The 22059-nt window shown below is 54.9% G+C and overlaps 1 protein-coding gene across 1 annotated transcript in view; it reads right to left on the bottom strand.

Annotated features, from left to right (window-relative positions):
* BCR (BCR activator of RhoGEF and GTPase) overlaps nt 1-22059 on the bottom strand; it is a 109337-nt gene that overhangs the window by 20157 nt on the left and 67121 nt on the right. Inside the window, exons 5-14 of the mRNA XM_090292724.1 lie at nt 18900-19007; nt 15753-15813; nt 14532-14584; nt 12681-12821; nt 8236-8357; nt 7009-7177; nt 5785-5904; nt 4754-4829; nt 1970-2074; nt 1410-1484 (exon numbers count right to left, since the gene is read on the bottom strand). Of these exons, the coding sequence (XP_090148850.1) occupies nt 1410-1484; nt 1970-2074; nt 4754-4829; nt 5785-5904; nt 7009-7177; nt 8236-8357; nt 12681-12821; nt 14532-14584; nt 15753-15813; nt 18900-19007 (1030 nt within the window). The remainder of the gene's footprint in view (nt 1-1409; nt 1485-1969; nt 2075-4753; nt 4830-5784; nt 5905-7008; nt 7178-8235; nt 8358-12680; nt 12822-14531; nt 14585-15752; nt 15814-18899; nt 19008-22059) is intronic.

The following is a 22059-nucleotide window of genomic DNA, read 5'->3' as shown; positions in this document are numbered from 1 at the left end:
CCCTCCCACAAAGAACTTACATGCATGACCCATGGGCAAGAACTAAGGGAGGGGCGTTGCTGGAGGGAAGGGGGGTACTGGGCAAAGGGGCTCAAATGGGGAACAATTGGGACAACTGCAATAGTGTAATCAATAAAATATACATTAAAAAAATATCCTCCCTCCCACCCTGAGTCCCAGACAACCATTGATAAGCTTTCTGTCAGCATATTTTGCCTTTTCTAGAAACTTCATACACACACAGCAATATAATATATAGTCTTTTGCATCTGGCATAGCATAATTGTTTTTAGGCTCGTGCATGTTGCTGCCCATGTCAACAGTTCATTCCTTCTTATTGCGAAGCAGCAGAGTTCCATCGCATGGGCGAACCATGTTTTATCATTCATGTCTGAGTCTTTCTGCGGACTTATTTTCATTTCTTGGGGTGGGGGGGTGGTGGAGCGGTGGTTGCTGGGTCATGCTGAACTTCTAAAGAAACTGTGAAACCATTTTCCAGGGTGGCTGAAGCATTTTGCACCCCCCCAGCAGTGTCTGAGGGTTCCAATTCTTCCACATCGCTGCCAACACTGTTTATCTTTCTGATTACCACTGTCCCAGTGGGTATGAAGTGGTAGCTCACTGGGGTTTCAGTTTACATTTCCCTTAAGACAAGGAGCATCTTTGCATATGTCTATTATCTATTTATATTTCCTTAGTGAAGTGTCTACCTAAATCTTTTGTTCACTTTTAAATTGGGTTGTCTCTTTAGTATTGATTTGTAAGGATTCTCTATGTATTCTGGATACAGGTCCCTTATTTCATAAACATAGTATTCAATATCTTCTTCTTTCTGTGACTTGTTGCAGATTATCTGTTCTGTAGCAACAGTGGGAAAGGTCAGCAGGACGGTGCCTGCCCTATGTCCTCCTACGAGGGATCTGAGAACTTGCACGCAGGTACCACGCTGAGAGGTGTAGTGTGTGCTGGGTGCGGACAGAAGAGGGGCCAGCCCTCACTGCTCTAACAGCTCAAGTAGCTGGGAAAGGCCCCCTGCCTTGGAGAGGAAGTTGCAAAGAGTATCCATTCAGCTGGTCAGAGCAGCCAAATCCACTCTGCTGATCAGGACCAAGGTGTCACTGACCACGGGGCTCCTGGTTTGGAACCTCACTGCATTTTCTGTCTGTAGCTAACTCCAGCCCCTGCAATTACAAGACTCACCTGCAGGGGTCAGCTCACCAGCACACAGGACCTGAGACAAGCCGGGGAACGGGCAGGGTCCACTCCAGGAAAACAACTCCACACCCAGCACAAGCATCTCCAGTGGTCAGGGGTCAAAGATGTCTGATGGTAATTTGGGCCACTTCCCTGATTCCCCACACCCTCTGGCTCAGTGCCCTGCTGCCTTCCTCCCCAAACCAGATACTTACTCAAACTCTGCTTAAAGCCGGTGGCAGAGTGGACGATAACATTCAGGAACCCATAGAGCCCAGGAGATTCATCATCTGTGCAAGAAATGAGAGAGATGAGTGTCTGTCCTACTGAGATACGGAGGTGACAGGCTCTACTTCACAATCAACTCTCAAGGGGGCACCCTGTGGCTGCTGCTTAGATGGGGTGTGTGTATGCACAAGCACATACCTGTGTGTGTGACTGAGTGTACACCAGTGTGTGTGACAGTGAATGCAAAATGCGGCACAGCCAAAGGTGTGGCAGGAGGCCGCTGGCTGGGGAGGGCTGGCAGGACAGGGAATTGGGACCAGCAGTGGAGCACAAGCAGTCTGAGGAGTGAGGTGGGGTGAGGGAGGTTATCGGTCTTCTCAATCACCCAGCTGTGGCTGCCTGGGGACAGACAGCTCCTAACCTGCCCCATCCACTCCTGGGAGAGACCAGTGGGCCCTAAGCGCAAGTCCCTTCCAAATGGAAATCCATGGTCCCGAGGACAGACTAAGAGCAGAAAGGGGCATTGGCCCTTGGGAGGCTGGCCCACCTTCCTTGTTGATGGTCAGTGGGATGCTGTGGACCGTCTGAAGTTTGACACACGAGTTGGTCAGCATCTGCAGCTCCACAGACGTCAGGGAGAAGCTTTTGAAACCTGAGAAAGTGGAAAGACAGTCGGCACAGGTTCTCGGCCCTTTCAGGACACCCAGGGACACTTTCTGATGCTCCCCCACACTGAACCTTCAGCACGCCCTGGTGAGGGGGCACGACAAGAAGGGTGATCTGCTCCCTGGGAGCGAGGGGTGCCCCCAGAGGGCCCAGGCTGGGTCCAGAGAGCAGGCGAAATCTTAGCATGACCCTTACAAACACAGGAGCCAGCCTGCCACCTCAGCACAGCCACAAGGCATTTCTGAGATGGGGATCTGGAGCAGCTTCCTGTGGGGTCTCCCCAGATAGGCACCTGGCACATCTCTGTCCCTACTTTGCTAATACAGGTCCCTATTGTTACAGAGTGGGGGTGTCCAAAAATCCCCAGAGCCTGCAGGTTGGGGGATGGGAAAAGGAAACAGCTTTTAAAATGCTTTCACATGCCTGTGGCTGGTGGCTAGTGTCTTTGTTACACAAATGGCTTTGATACTTCCAAGGCCCCAAGAAGATGGGAGGGTTTTTTTTGACCATGGAATGGTACAGAGAGCACACACAGCCTGTACAAGGTTCTGTGAATGGTCAGAACTGGTTACCATGCCCACTGCGTCACAGGACGCAGTCAGGGATTTAAAAATAAGTGGCAGACATTTTTAGGAGGGTTCTCCCCATGAGGTTTTGAGAAGGGAGAATACCATGCAGCTTTGAAAGGGCAAAGGGAGAACCATGCGTGATCCAGTGCAACACGGCACATGCTTTCCTGGACTGGTATACGAAGGTTGATGACATCGTACCCCAGATCCTGAAGGAGACAGCTGACAGATAAGGGATGGGGAACTTCTGGGCATGTTTTTGGCTTATAGTCTTTTGGGGAGCAAGGTAAATGCTGGGTCCCATGGGAGAACAGGGCTCTGAGCTGAAGTGCTCACTGCCCTCCCCAGGTTGGAATACTGTAAATAAAGACCTGTTTTCCTCAACACTAGTTGTTGGGTTTTCATACCTGGCTGGTTTGGCTCAGTGGATTGAGCGTCGGCCTGCGAGCTAAGTGTCGCTGGTTCGATCTTCCAGTCAGGACACATCAGAGAAGGAAAACTCTGACTCCAAAAAAACCTCCGCTGCCTTGCAGCATACCTCTTCAGGGGAAAGGCTAAGGGAGTAAACCCCGACAGAAAATCCGGAGCCGGAGTCCCTAAGGCGGTTTGACGTTGTAGTCAACACCGGCAACTCCTGTGGCGCACCTGAAGCCAAGCTGTATTGACTCCGTCTTTCCCTTGGACCCTTCAGCTGCGAAGAGAGGGGGGGGTCTGCTGCATGGGCAACAGCAGACCTTCCATATCACCCTGCCCAGGCTCTGTAGCTTCAGCTTCACTGGAGAGGACACTCCAGCGTCATCGCAAGATGTCGATTCAACACGGGAGGAGACAGATACCGTGTCACTCCCGAGTCGGACTGCACAGCCATTCTCGGCGGTGCAGATAGACTCTTAAGAAGCTACACCATCGTCTCTCGAGACGGACGGCTGCTGACGACGAGTTGTTGGGTTTTACACCGAGGCACCACGTGAAAGAACCCCCTCTCACTCTGTAACACTTTCTCTTCACCAGATGAGGGAAAAAGCATTATTTCTGGTACAATACTGAGCAGGGAACAGACGCTGCCATGCTACAAATAATTTAGGTCCCTGGTTTTAACGGGAAACCCTGGGACACAAGCACAGCAGGGTGCCGGCCACCAGAGCTGCTCCTAGATGCAGGGACACAGCACTGGCACAAATGACAAACTCGAGGGATGAGAGCCTGTGTGCAGTCTGTGTGCACAGGTGAACCAAGACAGGCCGTGGCTGTGGGAGGACCAGGCCTGTGATATGGCTCATCCTGGCCCTTCAGGGACAATGGCACATAGGGAGTGCCTGAGGACCCCTTAGCAAGAATGGCTCAAGAATCTCAAATCACATGCCTGGGGGGGTGGAGGAGGAAACCTCCCTGCAGCTGCAGCCTCAGGACTTGGGTTTGGGGTCTGCCTTCCCACCCCGAGGACTGCTAGGCAGGGCTGGGGCAGCTGAGAGCTCAGGAGAAGGAAAATCCTGCTAACAGAGAAGAACCAGAGGAGGGGCCACCCCAGAGGGGCGTGCATGTCCTGTCCTGAGAACAGTCAAGTGTTGGCCACCTGGAGAGGGGAGTGTGGCCAGCACAGTGTGGCCCCTTCGGCATCAGCTGCCAGGGCGTGGGGAAGCCTCAGGAGGAAGGCCAGGGTGGGACAACGGGGAAGGCCAAGGAGACCAAGGGCAGACAAGGCCAGTGGGCCAGAGTGCCAGGCCCGAGTGAAGGCAGCAAGGGTCTAGGGGACCCCAGGGGTCCAACAGGGATCAGGGTAGGGAGGCCTGGGAGGCAGCAGGGGGAATTCAAGGAAAGCCTGGCAGATGGGAAGAGGTTCACAGCAAAGGTCAGAGGGCAGGTGGGGGATGGTACACAGGGGATTTGGGGGAGGCCCAGAAAGGAGGGAAGCACAGAAGGCAGGGAGTCAGTCAGGACAGCTTCTCTCCCATTTATTTTCTGAGTTAGGACTCCACCTAAAATCTCACTTGAATAAGAAACCTGCTGCTCAGGAGGAAAAAAGGTCTGAATCCACAGGATGAGGTAACTGCTCAGTCCTGACGTTCCTAAACACAAGATGTCTCTACACCACTTACATTTCTTCTGCTGTTCCCGGATGTTCTCTCTCCACTCAGCGCGCTCATAGTCGGATGAAATCAGGAATGTGTAGCTCTGGGGGCAAGGAGAACACACCCTAGTTATGTCTGCCCCAGCCAGGCTGGCACCCAACACGCCCAGGGTACTGTTCCCTGTCACCACCCATGGGCGGCACACCCCACCAAGGCATAAGCACCTCTGTGCCTCTGGCCGCCTGGAGCCCAGTGGCCAGGTGTGCTCACGGCACAGCTCATCGCTTCCGGCACTCTACCCCCTTCATGCCAGCCAGGCTGTAGGCCACAGCTCCTGGGCCCTGTTCAGAACTGCCCTTTGGCACCAGCCTCCTGCCTGGGCTGCCTGGGTCAGGGCGTGATGTGCCCTGATTGAGGGCCATGAAGAAGGCTGCCAAGTGGAAATATGCAGAGATAAGGGTTGATGCTGCCCCGACTACCTGCATCTAACCCACCAGCCCTGCGCTGAGACCCAGAGACCAGGCTCCCGCAGAGCCCAGCTGCATGTCGACAGATGTATGCGATGCCCGTCACCTGTCTGTGGGAGAGGCATAGGCTACAGACGGCATCAGGAGCCAGGCTCAGGAGAGCAGGGGCCACCTGGCCCAAGTTTCCAGACAGCATCCTCCTACCAAGGCCGGGTCTGCACAAGTGTGCAAGCCCCCCCGCCCTATTTAGACTCCTGGAGACCCACCCCTACCTTTAAACTGTGGGGGCTGAGCCAGCTACTAGTCAATCTGGGGGCTACAGCCTAAAACACTGGTCAGAAGGATCCGCGTGCCTGTGTATGCAAGGTAGGGCAAGCCTCTCTTAGTATTGGAAGGCTCCCCGGGGGAAAAGGCTGCTGTTGCAAAGGCCACGTGGGAGCCGGGGGCCACAGCTGCCACAGGGACCAGCGGGTGGGTCCTGGCCCTAGCACAGCGGGATATTCCTGCTGCATGGCAGCCAGGGGCCAGGAGGGTCTGCGTGGGGGAGCGGAGCAGGGGCTGGCCAGCAGCGAGACCACGGTGAGTACTAACCTTGCCATTGCGGTTGTGAACCCTGAAGGCCATGCTGGGAGACATGAGCAGGAGCAGCGATTCCTGCTCCGACAGCTTCTTTTTCAGCCTCTCTATGGCCTTGCTGCCCTTGTTTGCTCTCTGTGGGGAGAGGGTGCACAGTCACATTTCCATGCCGGGGCCAGCCCCCAGTGCCTCCAGTGCTCGGCCCTCGAAGGCCGGCGTACTGCCTGGCAGCTCAGCTCAGCACAGGGCCTCAGCCAGCTGCTGCTGCTGTTACGGGGTCAAGGCTGGGCACGCGCTTGGCCAATATTCTTGAAGGAATTAAATTCATCCCCTCATGAGGGCAGAGGAGAGCCCTTTACAAACCCCCCCTTTGAATTTTTTCACACCTAGACAACAAGCAGGGGGCTGTTGTGACCCCAAGGGCCCCTCCCCAATCCTCGATTCGCTAACATTTCAGCATCAGGCCCCCTGGGAGTGTTTCTGAGGGTCCTAATGGAGGGCCAGATGCATCCCCAGGACCTAATCAGGAAAACTCTGCCTGCCCCATGCCATGTGCCTCCCTCCTGAAGCGCCTCCATTCTGGGGAGCAAACCATGCCGCCTGACACGGAAAGGTCCCCATGTGGACATACAGTGGTGGCAGCACACAGGGCTGAACAGCCCCAGGAACAGAGCCCTGGGTCCCCTCCGCCTCAGGACACTGCCCTGGGGGCTGCAGGGCCTCTGGACCAACGAACGACCTTGTGTTCTCACTGGTCTGCCCACGCTTTCCTCAGCCCGCTGGGCTTCCGGTGTGGTAGGCTGCAGGTGGGTGAGCAGTGTAGGGGATCCCTGTCCTGCCGTGCCCACCGGCTGGGTGTCCCTGGACTGAGGCCCAGTCTTCTAGGGACCCATCTCATCTGTGGGTACCGCACGGCACCTGCTCTGGCCTGGGCGGAATCTACACGCGAGGGGCTTATCCTTACTGTTCCTAAAGTCTTCTAAACCGTTCCAACAACCAGAGGCTGCCTGGGGCCGTCCAGGACACCTAGAGGGGGCTGCACCCCCCACTTGGGACACGCTTCCTATTACGATAGGTGGGCACCTCTCCTACCACATGTCCTGAATGGCTCCAAGCCTGAGAGGGATGTCCTATGGGTCCCAAAAACCAGAGTGGGGTCAGACGCCCAGCAGAGCTTGCCCAGTGGCCTGTGCGCTGCTGCCCACTCCAGCTGCAGAACCTGGCCTCCTCCCTCCCCACCTTCTCTCTTTGGATGTCACTCTTGATCTGGGAGATCTTGATCTTCATGGCATCCAGCTCCTCGTCCAGCACCAAGGGGATGCTGGGTGCGGCCTCGGACTCGTCCACCGTCTGGAAGCTGAGATCCGTGAGTGGGATGTACCATTTGCAGTCATACTGCTGAGTTTTGCTGGGTGAGGGAAGAAGCACGTTAACATTCTGTCTTCCATGGCTAACATCGCTGCTTTCAGAAGCTGGAGGACCCTGAGTTTTGGCCGCGAACAGTTTACCCAAGCGGAAAACCCAGCTTGTGGTCCATGCGACAGGCTGGCAAGGCCACTGGCAGACACTAATGAGCCAGACGCACAGACTCCTGGGAGTGGGCATGTGTGACTCAGGTCCCGGAGGGTCTGCCAAGCCCTGAGTCACCTTATCCTTGCTGATGGTGGCAACTGACAAGCTCTGTGACGTGGGAGCACATCATGGTGACCCAATGACAATCAGGACAGGACCACAGATGCCCCAGGTGCCACAGAGTTTGAAGAGTTGCAGATCTACCCAGTGTAACCCCTGGCTCTGACCTATGGAAAAACTGAGGCTCTCATCTGAATTGAATGATTAAGTCCACTCAGCACAGCAACGGCAGAATATGGGGAAGAACCCAGTTCTGGTCCTTCCAAGGTGGCCTTCCTTCCTCCATTCCAGCCTCTGTAAGCTGGGTGGTCTGATCTCTGGGGAGGGGGTAGGGAGTTCACAGACCTATGTTGAAAATAACTTAGAAACCATCACCAGCTTTGGGGAGACAAAGTGCAGCAATCACCTAGTGATGCCTGCCAAGGGCAGGGGAGGGGCAGCCACCTCCCTCACACACACACCTGCCAGCCTGCACCACAACCTGTAGCCCCCCTGACCTGTCACTCATACTTCCCGGGTCGTGACATGACAGTCTCCTAATAGTACCTGAAGTCATAGTCAGATCCCCCTTTCGCTGTAGGAGTCCACGGCCTGATCACTGACCCTGACCCAGAATGCCTCCAGACTGTTAATGACGACCTCTGTCCCTGAGCCTGGCGGCACATCCACGTGGAAACAGAACGTAGCTTAGAGGACACCTGTCCACACAGTGACTGACCTCTTCAGGCTCACATTGAAGGGAAAAACACAACTAGGTTGTCTCTCTATATGAAGTCAACTACATGCCCCCAGAGACTCCACTCCCAGCGGGGCAAGGGCGACGAGGTCACTCACCCTCCGCTCTGCTTCTTGAGCTTGGTGCAGAGGAGCAGGTCGGTGAACAGGAAGACGTGGCGTAGCTTGCGGGCTCCCTCCACCAGCTCCACCATGAAGCTATCCTTCAACAGCTGCCTATGCTGTGGGGGTGGGGCAGGGGCTCAAGTTACGGCAGTGGCCTTCACTCCCTCCACCTCCGACCTACACACCCACTTTCCAGAGTGTTCCCTCCATCTCATCGGCCCAAGAACATACATGCCATGTAAGTTCTTTGCTCAATTGTTTTCAAACCCCTCCTGGATGCTTGGCATGTGAAAGAGGATGAGTGGACAGGTGACAGCCATTGGCCTGGAGGCTGGGGAGGATGTGTTACAGCCGAGCCACCAGTCTGCCTTGAAATGATGGCAAGAGAACCCCTCTAAGCAGGGTAGCCTGTCTTTCTGGGACAGCAGCTGGAGATCAAGAATGGGCAAGAGGCCAGCCCTGTGAACAAGGGGACATTCCCTCAGAGATCTGTCAGAGCTCAGGCCCTACAGTGAGAAAAGCCTAGAAAGTGAGCAAAGATGGGGCCACCTGGTGAGTGGGGAGGAGACAGACTTGATACACTCTGAGAGGGGGCGGCCAAGGTGGTCAGTTACTCTAAGGATGAAGTCTGGTTCTGAGGGTACCGGGAGGCCAGGTGGGGTCTAAGCTGTGGGGGACCCACAATCCAGTCCTCCAGAAGTTCATGCCCACTGATGGCAGGGGTTCACATAGGGGCTACAACTCTGATGCCCATCTGGACACCTGCAGCCTGAGGCGGGCAGACCAGGCTAACTAGCTGCCCTCGAGGCTGCATTCCCTGAGTTCACCGGACCGTGAATGAGCAGGGGACTAGAGACACCAGCCTCCACAAGCCAGCCCTGTGCCTCTGCAAGTCGGTCCTTCATCTGAGAGATGAGGGATGACCCCACTGGCTTACGCAGCCCCAGGGGCTGCTGATGAGCACACCAAGGCAAACCAGTAATTCCCAGGACAGACAGTGCCCAGTACCTCATCTGGGTCAGCACTGTGCTGGGCAGAGGACACGGAGACAGGCAGAGAGGCTGACATGGCCGGGCCTCCCTACACACATCCCAGGCGTGCTGTGCAAGCACATGGCCTGATCACTGGGTGCGATCCCCACACATCTGTGGGCAGGACCTCATGCCCATTTTGCAGATGAGAAACCTGGGCCTCAGGGAGCTCTACCACCCATCCCAGGCAGCACAGTGAGCGAGTGGCAATGTGCAGCCTCTGCCCCCAGGTTCCCACAAACCCAGGGCAAGAGATCAGGTGCTTAGTGGGTACCTGGTCCACCAGGCCTCAGGAAAGACCTCTGCCCTGCCCTTAAAGAGGGCAACCCCCGCCCCCTGCTTTGCTGCAATGGCTGGGGAAGAGCCCAGCAGGTCTGCAAGCACCACAGCGGGCTGGGCCCTCCAACATTCCTGGGCGTTATGGCCGCACATCACTGTCACACAGAGCTCAGCCCACAATGACCAGCCAGTTCCTGGCCCAGGGAGCTGACGATTTAAATGGGAGGCACTGGTGCCTACGAGCCCATGAGTGGAAGGGCAGGAAGGTGGCTGGTATGCCAAGGCTGTGACTCATCATCACTCACACTGACCCCACCTGCTGCAGGCACGCTGCATGTCTGGCTCTGGCCCCCACGGGAAGCGAGACAGTGCATGTACACAGAGAAATGCCCATGTAGTGCTGGAGACCCTGGGCAGGTCTGGGAAGGGCTCTGGGACACTGAGGTAGGTCCCCAAGGAACGAATGGACAGATGCCTCCTAGGCAGGTACACCGCATAGGGTCTTCCAGCCCAGGAGGCGGGACCAGGGGAAGGTCTGTGAGGGGTGGGGTGGTGGGGGGACATGACTGCAGTCCTTTCCCCACACAAAGGAGCTGAGCTTCTGGCCACCACCAGCAGAGGGCACCCTACGCCCAGCCCAGAAGCGGACTCAGCAGGGTCCCCTCTGCTGGCAGGTCAGAAAAGTCCAGACTGTCCCAGCCCTGACCACCCCCCAACGTCCCAGCTGGCCCACCTACTCTCCCTGCCAGGTCCTGCCACTCACACATTCATCTGAATTCCCTCCTTGGGCGTCCCCCTCATTCTCCAGGAGGCCACCAAGTGTTACCCTGGCACTTGTGGCAGCCAGCACGCCTGCCCTGCTGGGTTGAGGGGACATGGGGCTATGAGAAGCACCTGGGCCCCTCTGGGCTCTGACAGATGGACTCGGTCACCTGGCCCCTCCCCATGCATCCCTGCCCATACAAAGACTCCTCTTTCTAAGAGAAGCCTCAGATCCACGGGCTGAACACTTCCAGCCAGCCTCACCGCCCCTGCATGCAGCGAGCAAAGGCCACAGGAACACAGTGAGAAGGTGGCCCTCTGCGAGCCAGGAGGCAGGCCCTGGGCATGCTGGTCCCCCAACTGCAGGCTTGCAGCCTTGAGGACTGAAAAATGAAGGCCTGTTGTTTAAGTCACTGTGTTGATGGCATTTTGTAAGGGCAGCCCAAGCAGACTAAGATACACATGTGAGTTAGCAGGGACCACAGCTCCGTGGGGTGCCGAGACAGTTTCTCAGATACAGGAACTGGAGTTTGATAATGAAGAAATCAGCAGGGACGCCAAGTAGGACCAGGAAGAGTTGCCATGAAAAGTCCAGGTGAGGGCAGAGTGTAGGAAGAGGGCCAAGGTGAGGACAAAGGTGGAGGTGTCAGCTGAACCCAGCAGGTTGAGGAGAGCTGGCTGGGTTGTGGGTGGCCTGACCCACACTGCCCATCAGAGTGTGCCTGGCTAGGGGGGTGACTCAGTGGGCTCGGCTGCTTTAGCACGTGGGCCAGGAACAATGAGGGACCCCAGCCAGGCCAGGGGTCCTGCCCGTCCCTCTCTCCTTCCCTCTTCCCTGTTCTCAGGCTCTGGGCAGTTGGCTCCTTGGCCTCCCTGCAGAGCAAAGCTCTACTCCCTGGCACCTAAGAAAGCCTCTCGGTTCCATGCCCTGGAGACATATCACAAAACAACCCATCAGGGGGATGAAGTAGGGCATGAGGTGGCTGAGCAGAGAGAGGAACCTGGGAAGCACACTGCTGATTCACAGCAGCAATGGTCACAGACACCTTCTAGGTGCTGGGCCCTGTGCCGAGGACGATGCGTGGAACGTCTCATCGCACTGGGCGGAACTGTCCCAGGCAGCAGCTCCGCCACTTACCGGAGAAGGAAAGGCTTCGAGCGGTGAACAATGTGCGCCTGCTCCTGGAAGACTCAACCTGGCCCACACAGGTGAAGAGTCTAAGCTCCATTGGGCACTGGCACTTGCTCTAAGGTTTCAGGTTTTGGGTTTGTTGTTTTGTCTTCTGTCTGCCAGGGCTTCCTTCAGCCTCTTATGGGGGATTAGAGGGAAAAGCTGATGGCCCCCGGTGGTGAACACACTTTTAACACTCTGGTTAGGTCCACTCCTAGCCTGATCAGACTCTGGGCACATGGGAGCTTTCCGCTCAGCACGCAAGGGGCCGCTTCCCAACGACGTGGGGGGAGGACGGATGAAGAGCAGCCTGTCCACCAACCCGGGGTGGTAGAACTAAAAGAAACCCAGGTGCTGGGCAGGTTGGCCCCTGACACCGAGCACCTGGCACATGAACCACAGAAAGAAGAGGAAGTTGTTCTCAGCGGCAGCTACTGTCAGGTTCACTGCCAGCCCGTGTCCTGTCCGGGCCAGACGACTCCCACCCCTGCACGAGACCCTAGAGACCACGAGTCAGTTCCCCTTTGCATTAAGTGCTTCTTCTGACAAAAATGTTCACGATGGAGTCTGGCTCCTTGACTGGCACCTTTATTGTCACACTACACACTGCCCACCCGGGATGGCACCTGCCTGGCACCACCTGGGGCCCCTCCAAGGAAGGGGCAGGGCAGAAGCCACTGGGCAGGCCAGGCCAGTAGGTTCTGAGCCCCTGTCAGTGAGGGAGGGAGGAGAGGGAAGGAGAACGTCCCTGGCCGAAGATGCCATGCCCATGTTCTTGACATCACAAATGCAAACCGCACATGCCTCCCTTTCTTTCCTCATTTCAATCTTTAAATCCAACGATAACTGGTCTTTAAAGAAAAGAACACTCAGGAGAAACGAGGTGGTTCCAGGCAGACTACATGCCGTCCTCCTCTCACTGCCTCCTCAGCGGGGACCCGGAGCTGGCAAGGTGTGGGGGAAAGGGGGGGGGGCACAGCCCACCATGACGGAGAAAGAAAGGCGGCGGAGTGAGACACGCACTCGTGAAATTCCACTTTGATGCTCTACACACAGGGCCAAGGACCCCAAAAAGCAATGCATTTCCCGTGTTCAGCTGAACTGTCCAGGGACAGTCTGCTGAGGACCAGAGAGGACCCCACATCCTCAGCTCAGGTGGGCTGGGCCAACCCCGACCGCCCCCCTGCCACACTTACCTCTCCCTTCTTCACGGTCATGGACTGCCGGCGGGGTGTGATCTCCTCGTTGATGCTGGACAGGAAGTTCTGTGAGATGCGAAGGGCGTCCTGGAGTAGAGGGTGGTCAGGGTGGCTGCAGGGCGTGTGCTTCAGCAAGTCCTGCGTCGGGGTGAGAGGACTGGAGTTAGAGAGTGAGGACTGGGCACCCGCCTCTGTGCGCAGACCCCAGACACATGCCGGCATAACCCAGGGCCATGGGCTCTCCAGGCATTGCCGCTACCTCTCCCCTGGGCCCGCGCCCATGGCAGCGCCATGCAAGCATTTGGGGAGCAGATCCTTTTCAGCACTCCCATGAGCCCAGGCTGTTCGCATGCTGCCCAGAGGGGCTCCCACCCTAAGGGTCTAGGGCAGGCTTTTCCCACCTCAGCACTGGTGACAATTTGAGCTGAATGATCCTTTGGGGGGGGGGGGGCTGTCCTGGGCACTGTAGGACTTAGCACCATCCCTGGACTCTACCCACTAGATGCCAGTAGCACCTCCTCATCTGCAGTTGTGACAACTAAAAATGTCCCCAGATGTTGCAGCATGTCCCCTAGGGGGCAGAATTGGTCCTGGCCCAGAACCACTGGTCACGGCAAGGTCAGGAGAAAACCCCAGCAGAGCCTCTCCAACTCCTCCTCTTTTGGATAAGAGCCTAAGAACTGAGATGGGAGGATTGACTCCTTCTCCACCAGGAATGCACATGATTCGTCCTCAAGGTCGACAGCTCCTTGGCTCAGAGAAACAAAATTCCCTTAACTCCCAAATCCTGAATCTTTGCACTTAGAAGAGATGGGGGAAGCACAGCCCCAGGCCAGCCCCACAGAGAGCAGCCCCACACCACTCCCTGGCAGCTCCAGCTTTCCCTGCCAGGACACTCGGCTAGGCAGGCCTGGGCTAGTCACAACGAGGGGACACAAAACAGGGCCTCTGAGACTCTGACGAGCCACCCTCCAGATTCTTCCAAACTGGAAACCTCATCTCGTCTCCCTCCTTCCAAAATCTCTTAACTGGAGGATGGATAGAAATTATGAAATGTCCGCTCAATGGAATACCACCCAGCTTAGAAGAGGCGGCGACAGAGCTGTCTGAGCCTAAGCTGGACAATCCCCACAATATGATATTAAGGGGGGAAAAAGCAAAGTATGGAACAATATGTACGGCACGACACCCTCTGTATAATTAAAAGGTATGTTCACGTGTGCTGGCATGCGTATGAGGAATCTTGTGGTGGCAGCTCCTTTGCGGGGAGGAAATGGGACAGGAAATGGAAACCTCACACACTTTAGCAGCTTGGTTGTACATTTGAAATACTCATGCACAACTTGCTCTAAAGTCACCTGGGCAGTAGGATAAGGGGCTGTTTCTGTTTTCTGGTTTTGTTTCTTAGTATGAAGATAACCCCTTCAGTAACTCTCCATTGCCTTCAGAAATAGCCCTACCAAGGCTGGGCCTCCCCATGCACCCTTTTCCCACACTGGGGGGCAGCAGTCATCCCCAAGGTTCTGGAACACACCCATTATCTGCACCCCCATCCTGACCTCCTTGGAGTCCCAGTTCACACACTGAGACAGCAAGGCCCTTCCTACATGAGACAGGATGATCCTTCCCTGTACCCATTCCACAGAAAACACCCAGGACACCAGGACAGCCCCCACCCCCAACCCCATGAGTCCCCGGATGGCGGGGGCACCTCATTTCTGCATCTCCAGTAAAGTCAGGGAACAGAGAAAAGGGAGTAGGTGGGCAACTGATAAACATCAGTGCCAGCCCAAGGAGAGCAGAAGCCAAGAACCCCAGGGTAAGAAGGCCCTGGGCACGGCGACTCACATGCAGAACCAGTGTGCTTCGTGTCACCCGGTCCACAGGCTTGTACAGCAGGGCTGCGGAGAGATGGCCACATGTGGGGAAAGCAGACCCAGACCACCCGCCTACTCATCCTCGCTGCAAGGACTCAGCTAAAGGGAGCAGCCTGAATCGCCACACCCGCTGGGAGCCCCACCCCCCCAATGGTGAGGGCAAACCCAGGGCACCTTGTTCGGTGACAAGGCCAAACCTCAAGCACCAGGAAGGCCAGGGCCCATGACTTTGGGCTTCTAGACTGTGCCCTTCATGTGGAGTCCAGAGCTGCTGTTCAGAACTCGAGCCTACATGGCTGACTCAGTGACAACCACTGAAAGGGCTTAGCGTCAATGACCATCCCCTGGGGCTGGGGAGCCCACCAGCACCCTGGTGAGGGCGGGCCAGTGAGGGTCCCCCGGGAGCAGACCAGCATGCCGCTCTCTCCTGCACAGTTTAGAGGCCTGATTGTGAGAACGGCAGGAACCAACTCAGGTGCTGACACAGTTCTCAGCTTTACAGGTGGACAGAGCCCTGGACAACGTTGGCTCTCCCCACTTCTCCATGGGGGGCACAGACGCTTAGATGTGTTCTGATTCACATCAGGTGCATTTCCTCACATGACTCCCAAGACTTGTGTAGGGAGTGCATTGTTATCCCCATTTTACTGACAGGGAAACTGAGGCTTAGCATGATGAAGCTCTGAGCACCAGAGGCACGTGTGCTGTACTCTGTGAGTGGAACTTTCCCGTTACCCTAACAACTGGAAGTGATAAGTGACCGATTGTTCCTGATACCATTTTCCACTGGCCTGGGAGCTCTGGCTTCACCCTCTGTCCAGTCACTAGGGACCTGCATTCTATGTGGGTTACATTTGTTCTAAACTTGATCTGTCATATGAAAGAAAAGAAAATAAAGTCCTCCTTACAGGGCTATTGGGGACTACATGATGACATTTTTTTATGGCCGCCAGCGCCTGTCTGTGGGTGTTTGCTAACGCCTACCATTCTTCCTGGTTGTGACTATTGTTGGCAAGCTGGTCCTGACCTCATCCCCCTGCTACCCCTTCCGTGTCCCCGACACCACTACTGGAAGTCTAGAGCAGCAAAAGCACCAGAGGGTGATCCTGTAAGGCACCATGTTTGCTCTTTCAGCAAATGCTCCATCTGCTTGCAACTGCCACCCCCAGGGGCCTCAGCATGGAGAACTCACTTTCCAAATTGTTCTTGGTCGTCTGATCCTTGGCATCCTTGTTGCTTCTGGCTCTCAGGTTCTGAAAAGAAAAAAAGCATATTTTCACAGGGGACCACTCAGGCAGCTCTGATGTGGAAGGAAGTTCCACAGTCAGGAACCACCAACAGAAAGCGCATTCTCCTCTCACTGCAAAGAACTCGAGAGGCGGCAAGCCATGAGGGTGTGTCCTGAGCCACAGTATGAAAAACAGGGCGAGCTGAGCACATGATGTGTCCTGGATGCTGCGGGCTGGGACAGTTTCTCAATCCTGGCACCAATGAGATTTTGGGCCAGAAATTCTCTTATTTGGGGCCTATGTGTACTGTGGGATACGAGCAGCATCCCTGGCCTAACTGTGGATGCGGTAGCACCGTCCTCCTGTTGTGATCATCAAAAATGTCCCCAGCCATTGCTAAGTGTCCTTGGGGATAAAATCACCCCTGTTTGAGAACCTCTGACATAGAGAACCCTGTTAACTGAGGCTAACTGCAATGCCTTTCCTAAATGCACGGAACTGCTTTCCCGGGGCAGATAACAGGGTGCAGGGGATGGTTGATTGGAAGAACACATCCCTGGAGATGGCGGGGCCTCCATGAGACCCACACCATATTCCACCTCCACCTCACTCTTTCCTAACTTAGCAAACGTACTTGCTAACAAATGAGGGGCTGAGATTCCCACAAGGGGGGCAGCACTTGTTAATGCGTAGGTCATGTTTGGTACAACCACATCAAAGACATCACTGATTTGGTCCAAGGTACCTAGAAAAATGAGGATGAAAGATCCCTGTGTGGCTGAAATCATCGCTGGAAAGCAGCTGTGGTTAACTCCAGTTCTAGGCTTCTGAGCAACAACAACAAACAGCACCAGGACAAGACTGGACTCAGAGGTTGATTCCCCAACTTCTCAGCCAGAAACCTCTCAAGACTAAAAAAAATGTTTTTAAGATCACTAGGGCTGAACTCCACAATGCACTTTGGCACCTTTCCAGAGTATATCACCCCTCGCGGTGATTATTCTGCTGTACATCTTCCTCAACAGCTGCCAAAGAATGTGAGGGGGCGCAAGAGCTAAACCTGAGACTCTGTAAAAACCGGGTGCTGTGCTCATGTGAGCCTGGGACACAGCCCACATGCCACATGCCCCTGGACAGTGTAATGTACGTGAGTACTGGGAGGTCCTTACAAATCTGGTTTAACCTCCCATTTCCCAAACTTACTTGACTCCAGAAGCCCTTTTCACAACCCAGCCAGGGCAGCTCTGACCTAACTGGACACTGGTCCTAGGAGAAGATGTAGGGCCACCGCTCCACCCACCCCTGTCCTCGGAGACGATCATCCAGTCCCCACACTCTGACTCCCCTGAATACCCCCAACACCTCTATGTGGCCTGCTGCTTCCAACTCCTTTGGCTTCATTTAGGACACTGAGTGGCTCCCATTTCCCAGGACTTTTTTGAAAAGCGGATGGAGAACCAAAGTGAATGCCGCCCAACAGTACAAGCTTTCTGGAGGACTGGCTGTTGGCTGGCCCCCAGGTGTCACCCTACACGGCCTGCACCCAGCCTTGGCTTAGATTCTCACTCGTGTGTAGTCGGTGGGTGGTATCCCACCATGCTTCCTCCCTCCTCTGTAGAAACCTGTCCAGGTGGCCTTGAACTTGACCCCAATTAACCACAGCCTGCCCTTAGAGAATTAGGTCTCTAATCTGTCAAGCCACTGGGGATGCTATGCCAACATTCCAGCTATTAAGAGGTGTGGGGTTTGTAACTGAACAAGCTCAGGAAAAGAATGAACTGAACGCGCCAGGTGAAACCAGGGCAGCTGGGAGGGACGTCTGGAGGCGGCCTAGAGCCCTGGGTGTGTGTAGTCCGTTACCAGCAGCACCAGGCAGGAGTAGGGCGCCGCGTGGGCTCTAGAGCAGCGGTTCTCAACCTGTGGGTTGCGACCCCTTTGGGGGTCAAATGACCCTTTCACAGGGGTCGCCTAAGACCACCGGAAAACACATATATAATTACATATTGTTTTTGTGATTAATCACTATGCTTTAGTTATGGCTGGGGGTCACCACAACATGAGGAACTGTATTAAAGAGTCGCGGTGTTAGGAAGGTTGAGAACCACTGCTCTAGAGGAACATGTGGCACATGTGATCACCACAGGAGACAGTAAGTGCCAGGACCCATAATACCTCACCTCCTGTAATAGATTATAAAATGGCACAAAGCCCTTGCGAAAAAGGCAGGTATGATAGTCGGATTGTGATTAGCTCCCAGCAAGAGCCCCAACTCACTCCCGATTTCTAGTTTCCATTCCTCTTTCTGAGGCTGCCTTTCTCACAGGAAGATCTCTCTACCTAGAATCCTTATTTGGTGGGGGAGGGCGAGTCATAGCTCTGAGGAGTGGGAGACATCAAAAAGCAAAGTTGAGTGCAGGCCCAGAAAGAAGAAAATGTCACCCAATTGCCACGGAGGCATAAACAGGATGAGAAAGGGCGGGAGAAGGGCTGTGGGCTCTGGTCCTGGCGTGGCCACCAGCCCGACAGCTCGTCCTTTTTGCATCCGGGGGGCTCCTTTGAAGCCTCTGTGCTAACACTTCAGGGTGTGAGGTTTCAGTCCTCCAGGGGGCCTGGAGCTTTCCTTCCACGTGGGCCTACAGAGTGCAGCAACTCTAGCCCCGCTCCCCTGTGCTTGCAGCTTTGCTTCCTCAGCTCGCAAGGTCATTGGCAGCATAGAGGTTGAACAGAGCATGATGCCTCTCTGCCTGCTCTGCGGTGGCAACGTGAAAAGTTGACCTCAGGACTCCTGTGTTCAGACCTCTGTTAACAGGGCAGAACTGTGGACACCCCTCACTGCACACAGACGGTGAAACAGAGCATCTGCGCGGGGGACCCGACCAAGCTCCATGATCCTGGGGAGGCAGGAATCTTGGATGCTCCTTGTCTGCTTACAACAGCGTCCCTGCACAGGGCTGATGGTGCCAACCCAGAGGCATCTGGAAATGGCTGGGGCTTATGACTGCATCTCAGTTTGATGTACCTTTTCTCCTGTGCCATGGAGTACCAACAACCAACCCATAGCTTGCCCATAGGAGGCAGAGGTGCACCTGTCTGAACAGTGTCATGTATACCTCAGAGATTTCTGCAAACTGAGCATTGGCCTGACAGCACTTCTCAGCTGTTTCCATGGCAACTCCGTAGTTGTCCACAAAGGCCCGGTACACACCCAGCTGGCTGGCCTGCAGGGAGGGAGGAAGAGAGTATGGGAAAGGTGTGAGACAGGTGCCACTGCTCCCCATCTTTCTGAGAAAAGAGCTTCTGTGCACAGCTCTGGAGAAACCCCAGGTGCAGCAGGCAGTGCAGAGCTGCAGACGGCTGAGCTGTTCTGTGCTGCTCCCTCCCACTCGCCTCCCCTCCTCACGCACCAAGCCTGCTTCCCTCTCCCACAGCAGCACGAGAAGTGACTCATGCCTGGAGCAGGTAGCAGTTCCCTTCCATAGCTGCTTATTCCTCCCACCTGACTCATTTAAATGGTGCCATTTGGCAGCAGCTACAGTTCAAGGTTGTCAGTGAATGCAGACAAAGGTCTCTACGTTGGTGGGATGGAGTGGCACCTACTCATTCTGGCTGTAGGACACCAACGTGGACAAGGAGACCAGCCCCCCCGAGCCTGTGGTGGGTACAGTGCTCCACTCGCATCTGATCCCTTCAGACATACAAGGAACATGCACTCTAGCTGTCCTTGCAGGGGCTCCCACTGCTCAGCTCTGAGCCTGCCCAGACCTGGTGGGGGCCTCAGGTGTCACACTGCAGACCCGGCAGGTGGGAGACCTGCTGGCTGGCAGCTACAAGGCGAGAGCCATTTCAGTTGGCCTGTGTCAAAGCAAAGGCATTAATAGAGGGTCTCCTCACACAGCCAACTCAGACACTTAGCTGAGTTAATAACTTCTATGGGGAAGAAGGTGTGTGCAGCCACCACCATCTCTGAGCCCCAGGTCAACTTCAGAGGCAGCTGGGGGCGGGGGTACCAGCCCTCATATTGTACCAGAAAACCCAGGCAGGCCTAGGGAGGGTAAGGGAGGACCCCAATGACCCCCCCGCCCCCCTGCCAGGCCTCCCACTGCAGCCGACCAGGAACTGGAAGCCTCAGATTTTCACTGATCCTGGTGCTTCTTCTGTGCAAAACCTAAATTTTATTTCTACACAGATTTGCATTTATATTGAATTCTATGTTTCTTCAGATGACAATCTCAGACACTGGGTAAGCCAGGTGCCCTTAGCACTGTCTGGTCTCCTGGCGCAGCTCCCAACGGAGGCTGTATGGAGGGCCTGGGGGCGCGGCAGCCGGAGGAGGCCCTGCCCGGTGCCCCGACGCTGACCTCCTGGACAAATTGCTGCATCCGCATACCCAGTTCTGCACCATCGGTACCACGGTCAGACCCAGAGCCCTTCCTCCCCTCCCTTCTTCCTCCTCAGCAGGTCCCTGAGCGCCTCCCACCCAAACGAGGCCCTGCTTCAGGCACTGCCGCCTCAGTCGTGAATCACTCAGACACAGTGCGGCTAGCTGGCAGGGGAGATGATAAGTGAGAATGAACAAACACGTGACACGGCAAATGGCTGAAAGGAGAGGAGGGGCTGAGGTGATGGGGCTGCTTTAGGTCATGTGGCCAGGACAGCCTTTCTGAAGAGCCGATGTTCGGTCAAGTCCTGAGAAATGTTACTACTGACTTTCGTGCCCTCACACTGAAGTTCCAACACCCAGCACCTCAGAACGTGGTTGCTTTCAGAGACACGGCCTAAAGAGGTGAGTAGGCTAAAATGAGGCTGTCAGGGCAAGCCCTCATCCAACAGGACAGGGGGGTGACCAGGTGAAGGCACAGAGAGACCATGGCCATCTCTAAGCCAAGAAGAGAGGCCTCTGGAGAAACCAGCCCTGCTGACACCTTGACCTTGGACTTCCAGCCTCTGGAACTGTGAGAAAATAGGTTTCTGTTGTTTGAGCCATTCACACAGTGGCAGCGCTGGCAAACTAAGACAGGGTCTACGGGAGAAGAACCCCTTTCATTACTTCTCCTGCCCCTCCCCCAAGAGGCTCACATCTTCCACGTGGCGTTTGGGAAGTTCCAGGCAATGCAGTCGTACATCTTTAGCTCATCAAAAACCAAGCTGCAGCAATAATGGGACAAATGGAGATCACGTGCCCTCAGATATGACGCACTGAGAAGGACACAGCAACACTGTATGGTATTTCCCCACCCATTAACACAGAACCCAAATCCATTCCTGAGGAAACATTAGATAGACCCAAAAGGGCCTGTACCCTTCAAAAAATAAAAATGTCAAGGTCATAAAGTATAAGTAAAGGCCAAGAAACAGGTACAGATGGAAAGAAACTAAGATGTGACAACTAAGTACATCTTGTGACCCTGGACTGCATCCTGAATCAGAAAATGGCTATAAAGAACATGATGGCTGGGCTGGGGGACATTTGCATATGGGTAGCATATTAACTAACAGCACCATATCAGTGTGCAACTTCCTGCACTTGATGACTGTACTGTGGGCCACAGAAGAACATGTCCTTGTTCTTAGCAAATACACAGTAAGGTACTTAGGGGTAAAGGGCAGAGAGCGGCAATTTATTCTCCAGTTGTTCAGTGTGTGTGTGTGCACGTATGTATAACAGAGAAAAAGATAAAGCAAATGGGGCAAAAATGTTACAATCAGTATACCCAGCACATGGGAGTTATCTGTGCTATTCTTATAACTCTTCTGGAAGTTTGAAAAGAACAGAAAAACAAAACACTAAGCTGATAAAATTTCAGCCGGAAACGAAATCCTGAGTGGCGACAGCTAAGCATGCATTTCCACGGGAAGGGGAGTCAAGGTGCAGTCCCTTTCGGTTCCCAGACTCTCCCAACTGTACAGCTGGACAGAGCAGTGCTGGGTCAACCCTGCTATGCTGGTCTGAAAGGGACAGGGGCAGGAACCGTGCCCATCTGTCCTTGGGGAGACCCCAGCACTGAGCCTGGGTGGCGCACACGTGAACACTCAGCACACAGTTACTGGGTCATGACTTTCCTGCAGCCCTACCTCTGCCCCCAGTCTCCCTGCTGCAATATCTGATGTACAAAGGTAGCTTTAGGACACCAGGGAAACCAGAAAAAACGTTCCAAATTCTGGCATTCATCAGACTATTAAAAACTTTAAAAAAAAGTTTCCAAGTGATTTCAGAATGTTATTTGGGGAAGTGCCGGTTGTGGGTTTCTTCCCAATAACACGATTCTCCGT

This window comes from Furipterus horrens, unplaced genomic scaffold (genome assembly GCF_987537825.1).
Source record: "Furipterus horrens unplaced genomic scaffold, mFurHor1.1.pri manual_scaffold_11, whole genome shotgun sequence".
NCBI lineage: Eukaryota > Metazoa > Chordata > Mammalia > Chiroptera > Furipteridae > Furipterus > Furipterus horrens.
Note: the sequence above shows the minus strand (reverse complement) of the source record. Positions and strands in the feature narration are given on the sequence as shown.